Here is a 13,126-nt window from a genome sequence, read left to right on the forward strand (position 1 = left end):
GAAACACACACAGCAACACAAACATAAATTAATGAATTAATAAACAAATAAAAAAAACAAATATTATAGGAGACAACGATACAAAACAATAAACATTTCAAATCCCTAGAAAAATTGACAGCGACCCTAACTTTCTGACCAGCATGCTTCACAAACAAATGGGGGGGTTTTTTGCTCTTGCGGGGCTTCTTGGCACAGCTCCTGTGTCACCACCACCCTGGTCAGTGTTTTCATTACAATCTTCCTCCTCAGAATCTGTACCCAACAAAGTGTCCAACACAGACCTCTTCTTTGTCAGGGGACTCGGTTGTATATTTGGCTGTGCAGAAAATACACACAAAAAAGGATCCAATTACCAAGTGATTTTAGTGATGGTAAATAAACACAGAGGATATTGCTTGTGAACAGTTTATTAGACAGATTAAAGTAGATAACCAATAACTAATAGCAATAACTCATATAACTAATTTCTCGTTCCACAGGGTGCACATAGAAACCTCGGTTTTATTTGATCGTCATCATGGCAGGGTGTTTTTTCTTTGCATGTGGTTTTGCAAGTGCGTGTAAAAGTGTGCGTTTGCTCAGTAGTCCAGTGCACAGATGAGTGCAACACCCCGTTTGATCCAGTGCCTCTGGGTGTGACGTGTTGGCAACTCCAACGATATCACATACTTGGTAGAGTGGCCGGTGGTGCAAAAGCACACAGAGCACTTCAGTGACTTAAAGACAAAAGTGTTTTAAACCATTTCTGTTTTTTCATCGCTACACTGAGGGAAGGATTTGTGAGCAGCCTAAGGTGCCAAGATGTTGGCATTGCGAGTGGAAAAAACTGAGCTGCACTTTCAGCACTTTCAGATGCTTCATGAAATTGGACCCTCACCTGGAGTCTATTTTGGGTGAGTAATAAAACCAGCAAACAGAGATACGCACAAACCTATGACAGCACACCTACTGGCTACAGATCATAACCTGAGCCAGAGTTTCACAAACATGGACTTTTCTTTTGTTTTTTCCCCACAAATTTACAAAAAACTCTAATAAATCTATATTATCTCTCATAATCTCTATACTAATCTATATCACTCCTCTATATACTGACCAGCTCGTGTGAGTGTCTTGTAGATAGGGCATACATAGATCCCTGAGGCTGGAGGTTTTCAGTTGGGTTTGGGGATCAGCCAGATGACGGCCGTTTGCGTGTAGAGCTCCTTGGGTCTGGACTCTGTGAGCTGACCTGCCTTGTTATCCCAGCGAGCCCCCTCCAGGAATAGACCGTGAATGTAGCAGCCTGTGTCTGGTATTTCTGTAATCTCTGACACTGACTTCACTAATACCTGAAGGATAAATCATCACAAAACAGTAGGTAGGTCAAGACCACTGAAAACCTGGGTTAGGGTTGGGGGGTAAAGTCATTATGAATATAGCACTTTATATACATACAGATACGAAGCAATGTTCTAAATCTGTAAGACTGTTCTTTAAAACATTGCTGCTAGTGAGGCAGCCTACGGTCTGACCTCAAAGTCAAATCCAATCGTGTCAATTGAGGTCCCGGAGCGACGGGCATAATTCTGGAGGGTTCCGGTGAGAAAAGCCTGCGGGAAAAAGAAGCCGCTAATCCAGAACGCAGGTGGAATGCCGTTAGAGATCCATCTCTGTAGGAAATTGATCCTCTGAAGCAGGTCTGACACCCAGGAGGCCAGAGGCTTCAGAGACGCGTAGGCCTGAAGAACGAGAACAGCGGAGTCAAACTGTTGTATTGGTTGTATGCTCTGCGCATTCTTAGAAAGCACATTATTACATTTTAGGAGGAGAACAGAAATATCACCAAAAATTTATTTGATTTTCTGCCCAGTGAAATGGCATTTCAAATATTCAAGTCACAAGTGTGCACAATCTAGAAATACAAAAATTTGAAGAAAAAAGGATAACAACAGAGAGAAAAAAAGAGAATACATTCACATGTGCAGCCCCTGCTACAAAGTGAGTCACATGTAAAGTAACAGCTGTGTGTGCCTTGCCTTGCCACATATCAGGCACCGCATTGTTGAATAAGCTGCGGGCCATAAGCTCGAGCGCTGATGACATCACCACTGAACCTTTCAAAGCCTTCACAGTATCTCTGAGACCTGTGTTTTGGAAATGACAGTCTTCATTACAAAGCTTTCTTCGTTATGAATTAGCATACATGTTTTTATTGAACATTTGAAGAACTAGCAAAAAAACCAGAAACTGTTGTAGTAGAGGACATAAAGTCAGAGATAGAAACGACAAGGAGCAGGTGCATCTAGTACAGGTAGAGCTGCTGCAAAAACCCACAGAGCTCAGCAGCCAGCGCAACAAATTCTGGATCCTTTGCTTTTAGTTAGCAGTTAGCATTAGCAGCACATCCTGCGTCTGATGTGAAAGGACCTTTATGCTGCGCACTGTGACTCACAGCAATGGTCCCGGGTCAGCCCTGACTTTGTGTTAAACTAATCCTAAAGTAATAATGGTATTTCTAATCACTGACATACCACAACTTTATCCTTTCAACAGCTGCTGAAAGTAAGGTGACCTAGCTGCTATCGGATATTTATATAGAGATCCTCCAGCTTCAAACTGTATTACCCTTCAAGGACCTGCAGTTCAAAAAAGTGCCCCTCCGACAGCCAAACCCATCTGTTCTCTGATTGGATTGTTACATTTGTGATTGACATGACATTGACCAATCAGATGACAGGAAGAAAAATAGGGTCAAAATTCATACCTGTAACTTGCAGGGGTTTTTTTGGCTAAGTCCACACACAAATCTTTTTTTACACATACAAATCTTTTTTACGCACGCACAAATTCTTTTTACACACACACAAATCTTTTTTACACACACAAATCTTTTTTACGCACGCACAAATTCTTTTTACACATACAAATCCTGATTTACAAGTACAAAATATTTATGACCACATTTTGAGCCCATAGATGACCTCCAGCAGCTTGTTATATCTGAAAGATTAAAAAAAAAAACCCCCACATAATTACAAGTTACTAAAGCACTAATAACCACATGCCCACAGTTTGAGTAAAACGCAATTTTCAGGGCATGACTTACCAGAAATCTACTAATATGTGTGAGGTAATGAGACACTCCCAGATCAGGTTGATTAATGTGCAAAAATTTCTTTTTGTGCATAGTTCCACAAAAACAGATAAGCATTCACCTTGCAGAGGAATGATGAAATGACCCCGTATATTTCATTCCTCCTCAAATTTCTTCATGATAACAAAAAATCTTCACTTAATGGACAAAATATTTCTACTCTCTCGATTAGAAAAAAAAAAAAAAAAAAGTTTGTTGATCAATACGAATGACTCGGGAGATGCTAAGTCGGATTCTGGGACCTTCAGCCTCCAGACTCACTCTGGACAAATTTCTGACGCCAGCTACATCAGCTCATACACAAGTATGATTACATAGTTATTGATATCTATTTGAGTGGTGTTTCTTTTAAAACCCTTTTTGCCATTCCACTCTGCTCTTATAATGAAGATCTGAGTGGAATGACATTTTAACCATGTAATTAATTGTTTAATAGTACAGCCTAATGTTACCTGATGACCTCCTGGATGAGCACAGTGTTCATGGACTCCTCGTAGAGCACCGGGTATTTTTCCATCACTTCTTCAATGTCAAAAGGAGGAGGGATCTTTTCAACGATGCCTGCCACTATCTCCTTCACTATCTGTAGCGAAGAAAGAAACACAGATCATAGACAACACATCACATGCCCCGCACCTCTCAAACTCTATTTAATTACAAAGCAATCAATAACAATTAGTGCTAAATTGAATTATTAAGCAATCAATAACATGATGCTAGTAGTAATAATAAAGACATCTAAAGACAAATGAATCTGTATCGGTACCTCCTCAAGAGTTTTGCCCCCAGCAGATGTAGCTCGGGGCTGGAGACGAACCACAGCTTCTAACAAGGCAAAGGCCTCATTCTGAGCAAAGCTGATGTTAGCGTTGTCATGGAGACCAAAGATCTCAGGTGTGTCATTGATGGGCAAACCACAAATGTATGCCAAATAACCCTAGGGTCACAATTGCCATGACAGCGAGTCAGTCAAGCAGTCAGTGTTTGACATGATCACAGTTAACATTTTACAGCATTTTTAACAAAATGTCTTGATTGGACTACATTTCTAGTCTAAGCTTAAATCACAAGCTTTCTGCAATCTGTGTTACTGCAGGCAAATACTCACAGCCTCTCTTGTTATATTTCCTTGTTTGGGAATGCAGCACAGTAAGTCCTGTGATAGTTTAACTTCTCTGAGCTGTGGAAACTTTTGTTCTCTATGACTGATTTGTATTTGATGGCTGTGTGACTCATGGTGTTTTACATGACTGATGTTTCCCCCCAGGCTTGGCTAACTCAGCCTTACTTCCAAAAAATGTATATAGCATGACTCTTTTCTGCTTTTTAAAAAACATATGCCCCTATTTAAGTTTGATAAGGCACACACTTGCCTTTTATACTTTGCTTGTCTCACAATCAATAGCCTGTTATAAACTCTGTTTACTATACATAATTTTGAAAGTTCTGAGTTTATCTAACCTTGATATCCAGTTTTGTGTCTATTTGCTGGTAGACTCCAGATGCAGAGTAGACGTGATCACTACTGAGGACAGCAGGACAATAGAAGTCCTCCAGCACACTGAGCAGACATCGTCTGTCCCAGTCATCTGTCACATGGCCACCATAATTAATCTCCCCTGCAGTGTATTTTAGAACCTGGACAGGTGGAGGACAGCAATGGGAGACAGACAAATGAACATGCTCGGCACAGGCAGATGCACACACATAATTTCTACTGAAAACCTGAACACAGGCGTCTTTCCTAGATGGCCTGTGTTTCTGCTTATAGCTTATACATCAACTATCTGTAAGAAACATTCTTATAACTGTAAGAAACAGTATGTATAAGTAGGAGCAATTTGAAACATCATCTTCAAATAGGTAATGAAACAGAGACAGAAGTGTTGCCTCCACCTTGTATGGGATGTCCTGGTACTCATCCAGGAACATTTTGAGCTGGCTGATACAGATGTTCAGGTCGCCATCAGTGAACTCATAGGGAATGTTGAAGCCCAAAGGGCCAAACTTTCGTCTCTACAAAGCAATTCCATGGAACAGGCAGAGAGACAGGAGCAAAGACTTAAAGTCTGCTGTCTAGACAAGAAAGAAGAGGAGAGGAACCATCCATAGCAAATCTACACACTGGTTTGAGAAGACTTTACTATAGGTTGTCAAACCAAAGCAGCAGGAGCTAAATATGGGAAACCAATCAGAGACACTAGAAGTACTTGAGACAGACCTTGGTGGAAGAGGAGAGAAAATCATTAGTGAGCCTCATGTAGGTTTTCTGTAGGTTGGCCTTGATGCCTCTTGGAGGTTCAATGGTCATCTTGGAACCTTTCTGCAGAACAGACACCGGGAACTTATTGCTGGGAAGACTTGTGAGCCACAGGCGGAAGTTCTTGTGCACCTGTACAGGAAAAGAGACAGATTTTTCCCTTGGAATATAAAGGATGAAAAAGCTCTGTGTCCTTGGCTAGTCTAGCATATACACACTGAGGATCTGTTTTGCTTCTGGTTTATATTTGTGTCCTCTTGTTATCACCTTTAGTGGGTTGATGTTTTCAATAAGTCTCTCCAGGGTAGGCATCCAGCTTGGTGCCAGATGACAGTTCTGGAAAAAAAACCCAGTGACCTCTTTCCATGGCATCGTGCATCATACTCTCAGCCCAGGGGCCCTGAATCACACAAATGACAGCATTTCTGATAGGTTTAATATGGAGAAGCTGGTCTCATAAATAATATTTTGACTGTGGGCCTCAGTGCATCTCCCTACACTGGAAAAAATGGCCCTCCAAAAACAAGAAAAAAAAACTTAATACAAGATATTTTAGCTTGAAACAAGTGAAAATTCTCTTGACAAGATTTCTTGAAATAAGACAGTTTAATAAGCCTTACAAGATCTTGAAATTAGCCAGAAAAACTCATTCTTAGCTATATTTTACTAGTGTTGTGAAGTTTGTGTCTCATAATAAGTTTGTGACGCTCAAAAGTAGCATTTTCCCCTCAAAAGTAGCTTCTTTTTTTAAACCTTCCAACATCACACTCTTTGTTTTAAGTGTATATAACTTATTTTGAGTTCCAAAATGTGACACTGTTCTAGATTTAAGTACAACACCTTACTTGAAATAAGATCAGAAACTGGCATTTTGAGACAAAATTTATTTAAGTTAGCTTTTTACTAGCATTTTTTAGTGTGCCTATGCCAAGAGGCACACTTATTACTATTCGTCGGATTTATTATTATTATTATTATTATTATTATGTGTGCCTATGACAAGAGGCACACATATTACTATTCGTCGGATTTATTATTATTATTATTATTATGTGTGCCTATGGAAAGAGGCACACATATTACTATTCGTCGGATTTATTATTCTTATTATGTGTGCCTATGGAAAGAGGCACACATATTACTATTCGTCGGATTTATTATGTGTGCCTATGGAAAGAGGCACACATATTACTATTCGTCGGATTTATTATTCTTATTATTATTATTATTCTCCATCTTCCGCCTAAATTTCGGCACGTATCACGCCCCGCAGTTTTGAGACAAGCTTCATATATGTTACCTCATTTTGTGCGGCCGGATCTGGAATGGTGTGCTATGACTTTTGGTGTTTATGAATTTTATAGTTTTTTAAATATTAATATTTTAGTGAAAATTTTCCCGCGCTCCTCTGCCAAACAGTTTTGACATTAGGATTACATATGTTAGATCATTTTGTGCGGCTGGAGCTGGACTATTATGTTGTGACTTTTGGTGTTTATGACTTTTATAGTTTTTTAAATATTAATATTTTAGTACAAATTTAGGCCAATTCATCTTTTGGCGCCAAATAAACAGACTTCATTTGTGGTGTCTTGGCTCTCTCTAGTGGTATACCGGGAGTAGTACAGCCGAAAAGATTTATCCTTGTGTTGAAAACTCCATATCCCACAATTCATAGCACGCCTCTACAGAGTGAACAATGGCGGCCACCACTTCGTTTTATATGTCTTTTATTCGTGTTTCTAGGTCACAAAATAAACTTTTAAGATATTTTCAGGCGAGAATGTAGGTGTGTAAACTTCAAATATCTGCTTGTTTTATCAAGACATCCCATATTTAGCGACAGTGCTCTGACGACGTTGGTCCTGCCTGACAGCTAGCCGGCTACCTAGCTAGCTGCCGCACTTGGCTGCAAATGGATAGCGAGGGGACTCTCTCTGTCGTTTCACCTCCCCGGTCTCTCGCAAATGCTCGCACAGAATCGGAGTTACAGCTGGATGTGGAAAAAATAACTGAGTTGTTTGGTGGTGCTATAACGCGGAGCTACAACAGTGGGCAGCTATCCACCGGTGTATGACAGAAAGGACATGCCGCGACCGCCGATCAACCGGTGTTTGCTAACGCGGAGGTCAATCGTGGATCAGGGAAAGCGAAGGCAGGAGCGTGAGGTGAACTGAATTTCAGGTAAGAAGTTATGACCTGCACTCTATTTGGGTCAGATATAAACCGAGTTTAGGTGTAGTTTATTTAGCAGCAGTTCTCTTATGTGTTGCTGATAGCCGGCTAGCTAGCTAGCGCCGCTAGCATAGTTAGCTAGCACCGCTAGCGACCCTTCGTGAAAAAGCACCCAGGCTTGGCTTATATTGAGGCGGGTGAAACTCGTGTCAGCACCCGGTCGCTCGCCGACAGTATGTGTTTTAGCTGGACTTATTTTTCGTTTATATGGACCGATGATTTATTTATTTATTCATTTTAGTAACGGTATAAACAGTGAAAGGTGGTGGATTGGCCAGATGTAAACTTCAAATATCTGCTCGTGTTACCAAGACATCCCATATTAGCTCTGATGTTTTCGGTGCCTGCAAAGAGCTAGACAGGTAGCTAGCTAACCCGAGCTGGCTGTCTTTTTGACTCAGGGTCATAGCTGGACTTATTTTTCGTTTTTATGAGCCGATGAGGGGTTTTTTTTTAGTAACGGTACAAACAGTGAAAGGCGGTGGATTGTCCAGATGCTGGTCGATGTGGAAAAAATAACTGAGTTGTTTGGTAGTCGCTGACGCGGAGCTACAACTGAGGGCAGCTATCCACCGGTGTGTGTCAGAAAGAACATGCGGGGAACGAGGCGGCGAGGCGACCGCCGATCGACCGGTGGTAGATCGTGGATCAGGGAAACCGAAGGCAGGAGAAGCAGGCGGCTGCCGGTCGGAGCGTGAGGTGAACTGAATTTCAGGTAAGAAGTTATGACCTGCACTCTATTTGGGTCAGATATAAACCGAGTTTAGGTGTAGTTTATTTTCGTTGTGCTGACTTTTTACAATCAGTTATAATAACTCGTACTGCGTGGTAGCTAGCACGATGGAGTTTCTATACAGCTGTGTGCGCGCTAAGTTACTGATGTTGAACTTTATGACAGCCTCCCCTGTCATTCTCTCGCCTGTTCAAACTTCAGTCATGAAACTGATCAATGATCGGCTTTTCTCTCTTGTTTGTTTATCGCGCTAAACAACAGCAGCACGTTTAAGCTTGATCAGCTGTTGTTAGAATTCATTTGATTTTAATTTCTAGTATCAGCTGATGTTTGCTGGAGCCACAGCTGTAGAAGCGGCTGGTCGAAACCAGGAGATGACCTTACTGAATCATCAGAGCTGAACTGGTGATGGAGAAACAGGTTTACCTTTTTTTTAGGTGACATGAATGAGTTGAAGGGAAGTTATGAACTGTTTCTGAGAGAAATAAACACCAAGCTCCTTTTTTTATTTAGCTGACAGCTGGTAACTGTGCAGGGGCGGATCTAGCAAAGCTTTTGCCAGGGGGCCAGGTAGGGCATTAACAGAGAAAGGTGGACACAAAGATATACTTTTCTTTCTTACTCTCATACAGGGAGTGCAGAATTATTAGGCAAGTTGTATTTTTGAGGAATAATTTTATTATTGAACAACAACCATGTTGTTGAACCCAAAAAACTCATTAATATCAAAGCTGAATGTTTTTGGAAGTAGTTTTTAGTTTGTTTTTAGTTTTAGCTATTTTAGGGGGATATCTGTGTGTGCAGGTGACTATTACTGTGCATAATTATTAGGCAACTTAACAAAAAACAAATATATACCCATTTCAATGATTTATTTTTACCAGTGAAACCAATATAACATCTCCACATTCACAAATATACATTTCTGACATTCAAAAACAAAACAAAAACAAATCAGCGACCAATATAGCCACCTTTCTTTGCAAGGACACTCAAAAGCCTGCCATCCATGGATTCTGTCAGTGTTTTGATCTGTTCACCATCAACATTGCGTGCAGCAGCAACCACAGCCTCCCAGACACTGTTCAGAGAGGTGTACTGTTTTCCCTCCTTGTAAATCTCACATTTGATGATGGACCACAGGTTCTCAATGGGGTTCAGATCAGGTGAACAAGGAGGCCATGTCATTAGTTTTTCTTCTTTTATACCCTTTCTTGCCAGCCACGCTGTGGAGTACTTGGACGCGTGTGATGGAGCATTGTCCTGCATGAAAATCATGTTTTTCTTGAAGGATGCAGACTTCTTCCTGTACCACTGCTTGAAGAAGGTGTCTTCCAGAAACTTGCAGTAGGACTGGGAGTTGAGCTTGACGCCATCCTCAACCCGAAAAGGCCCCACAAGCTCACCTTTGATGATACCAGCCCAAACCAGTACTCCACCTCCACCTTGCTGGCGTCTGAGTGGGACTGGAGCTCTCTGCCCTTTACCAATCCAGCCACGGGCCCATCCATCTGGCCCATCAAGACTCACTCTCATTTCATCAGTCCATAAAACCTTAGAAAAATCAGTCTTGAGATATTTCTTGGCCCAGTCTTGACGTTTCAGCTTGTGTGTCTTGTTCAGTGGTGGTCATCTTTCAGCCTTTCTTACCTTGGCCATGTCTCTGAGTATTGCACACCTTGTGCTTTTGGGCACTCCAGTGATGTTGCAGCTCTGAAATATGGCCAAACTGGTGGCAAGTGGCATCTTGGCAGCTGCACGCTTGACTTTTCTCAGTTCATGGGCAGTTATTTTGCGCCTTGGTTTTTCCACACGCTTCTTGCGACCCTGTTGACTATTTTGAATGAAACGCTTGATTGTTCGATGATCACGCTTCAGAAGCTTTGCAATTTTAAGACTGCTGCATGCCTCTGCAAGATATCTCACTATTTTTGACTTTTCTGAGCCTGTCAAGTCCTTCTTTTGACCCATTTTGCCAAAGGAAAGGAAGTTGCCTAATAATTATGCACACCTGATATAGGGTGTTGATGTCATTAGACCATACCCCTTCTCATTACAGAGATGCACATCACCTAATATGCTTAATTGGTAGTAGGCTTTCGAGCCTATACAGCTTGGAGTAAGACAACATGCATGAAGGGGATGATGTGGACAAAATACTCATTTGCCTAATAATTCTGCACTCCCTGTATAAAATATTTAGCTTTTATTAAATAGTTATCTGAATCTTACAACCAAAGTTTGTATAATAATACACAAGATTGGCTGTAGACCATTGTTCATCATTCAGAACACTGTGTAAAAATAACAAAAACAAAAAGTGAATGCAAAAGTGCATAAATATTTATTTTACGTGTTTGATATGTGTGGCGGGGCGTGGTCTGCAGTGCCGCTGCAGGGGAGGTGGACCCACCTGAGGGGCATCTGCAATCACACCTCTCGGGCATAGTCTGTGCTCTCTCGGCTGTTTTTTGGGTGTGTGTCGGGCTGTGAGTTGAAAAGCTACAGCTGGCTGGGAGGGTACACCAACCATGTGTGAAAAGTGGTCCATAACGTACTGGTTCAAAGTGTGTTCGTGCAAACATTGTCGGGGTCTGCCGTGGTACAGAGGGACTTCTGCTTATGAACCTGTGTGCACAGCGTCTGCAAATCGGGGCTGTACAAAGTGACCTCATCTTTACCCAAAACTGTAAGCTGTCATCTGTGAGGCGCGAGCGGTGTTTGTTTTTACCATAATTCATGGTGGAGAATGGCTGCTCTTCTGAGTTTTGCTGTCTGTAGCCGTATGAATGGAAAACTACACAGATTAGCAGCGGCATAGGCACACATAAAATTTCTTCTGAAATTTTCGCTTTCTAGTTATTATTATTATTATTCTCCATCTTCCGCCTAAATTTCGGCACGTATCACGCCCCGCAGTTTTGAGACAAGCTTCATATATGTTACCTCATTTTGTGCGGCCGGATCTGGAATGGTGTGCTATGACTTTTGGTGTTTATGAATTTTATAGTTTTTTAAATATTAATATTTTAGTGAAAATTTTCCCGCGCTCCTCTGCCGAACAGTTTTGACATTAGGGTTACATATGTTAGATCATTTTGTGCGGCTGGAGCTGGACTATTATGTCATGACTTTTGGTGTTTATGACTTTTATAGTTTTTTAAATATTAATATTTTAGTGCAAATTTAGGCCAATTCATCTTTTGGCGCCAAATAAACAGACTTCATTTGTGGTGTGTTGGCGCCATCTTTTGGTCCCATTGAAACAAATTTCAAACTTCATTTGTGGTGTGTTGGCTCTCTCTGGTGGTATGCCGGGAGTGGTACAGCCTGTCTACCCTTATTTGGATACCGTAATGACGACAATATCAATGGCGCGCACCCTCGCTGCTTTCAGGAACCATTGGAGGTTTTAAGGTTGCGCGAACCATTGAATAGTTACGGTAAACACAATGGCTTCTATGCTTGGTGGAAAACTCCATATCCCACAATTCATAGCACACCTCTGCCGAGTTAAACAATGGCGGCCACCACTTCGTTTTATATGTCTTTTATTAGTGTTTCTAGGTCACAAAATAAACTTTTAAGATATTTTCAGGCGAGAATGTAGGTGTGTAAACTTCAAATATGTGCTTGTTTTATCAAGACATCCCATATTAGCGACAATGCTCTGACGACCTCGGTCCTGCCTGACAGCTAGCCGGCTACCTAGCTAGCTGCCGCACTTGGCTGCAAATGGACAGCGAGGGGACTCTCTCTCTCCTTTCACCTCCCCGGTCTCTCGCAAATGCTCGCACAGAATCGGAGTTACAGCTGGATGTGGAAAAATAACTGAGTTGTTTGGTGGTGCTATAATGCGGAGCTACAACAGTGGGCAGCTATCCACCGGTGTATGACAGAAAGGACATGCCGCGACCGCTGATCGACCAGTGTTTGCTAACGCGGAGGTCAATCGTGGATCAGGGAAAGCGAAGGCAGGAGCGTGAGGTGAACTGAATTTCAGGTAAGAAGTTATGACCTGCACTCTATTTGGGTCAGATATAAACCGAGTTTAGGTGTAGTTTATTTAGCAGCAGTTCTCTTATGTGTTGCTGATAGCCGGCTAGCTAGCTAGCGCCGCTAGCATAGTTAGCTAGCACCGCTAGCGACCCTTCGTGAAAAAGCACCCAGGCTTGGCTTATATTGAGGCGGGTGAAACTCGTGTCAGCACCCGGTCGCTCGCCGACAGTATGTGTTTTAGCTGGACTTATTTTTCGTTTATATGGACCGATGATTTATTTATTTATTCATTTTAGTAACGGTATAAACAGTGAAAGGTGGTGGATTGGCCAGATGTAAACTTCAAATATCTGCTCGTGTTACCAAGACATCCCATATTAGCTCTGATGTTTTCGGTGCCTGCAAAGAGCTAGACAGGTAGCTAGCTAACCCGAGCTGGCTGTCTTTTTGACTCAGGGTCATAGCTGGACTTATTTTTCGTTTTTATGAGCCGATGAGGGTTTTTTTTTAGTAACGGTACAAACAGTGAAAGGCGGTGGATTGTCCAGATGCTGGTCGATGTGGAAAAAATAACTGAGTTGTTTGGTAGTCGCTGACGCGGAGCTACAACCGAGGGCAGCTATCCACCGGTGTGTGTCAGAAAGAACATGCGGGGAACGAGGCGGCGAGGCGACCGCCGATCGACCGGTGGTAGATCGTGGATCAGGGAAACCGAAGGCAGGAGAAGCAGGCGGCTGCCGGTCGGAGCGTGAGGTGAACT

The 13,126-nt window shown here is 42.0% G+C and overlaps 1 protein-coding gene across 2 annotated transcripts; it reads right to left on the minus strand.

Annotated features, from left to right (window-relative positions):
- Positions 1-1,173: 1,173 nt before the first annotated feature.
- Positions 1,174-6,307, minus strand: LOC102081777 (dynein heavy chain 1, axonemal). 2 transcript variants are annotated; one of them, XR_003222238.1, is made up of 9 exons: positions 5,667-6,307; positions 5,361-5,531; positions 5,036-5,155; positions 4,601-4,777; positions 3,906-4,076; positions 3,592-3,722; positions 2,022-2,129; positions 1,518-1,724; positions 1,174-1,334 (listed from the first exon to the last, which is right to left on the minus strand). XR_003222238.1 is itself a non-coding variant. In XM_025911603.1 (8 exons), the coding sequence occupies exons 1-7, from the start codon at positions 5,769-5,771 to the stop codon at positions 2,033-2,035; spliced, it is 972 nt and encodes a 323-aa protein (XP_025767388.1). In that variant the 5' UTR covers positions 5,772-6,307; the 3' UTR covers positions 1,354-1,724; positions 2,022-2,032. The 2 variants fall into 2 exon arrangements, 1 of the variants encoding a protein (XP_025767388.1); XM_025911603.1 differs by lacking the exon at positions 1,174-1,334 and having other exon boundaries at positions 1,354-1,724.
- Between the last annotated feature and the right edge of the window lie 6,819 nt (positions 6,308-13,126).

The sequence above is a fragment of the Oreochromis niloticus genome, linkage group LG11, assembly GCF_001858045.2.
Source record: "Oreochromis niloticus isolate F11D_XX linkage group LG11, O_niloticus_UMD_NMBU, whole genome shotgun sequence".
Classification (NCBI taxonomy): domain Eukaryota; kingdom Metazoa; phylum Chordata; class Actinopteri; order Cichliformes; family Cichlidae; genus Oreochromis; species Oreochromis niloticus.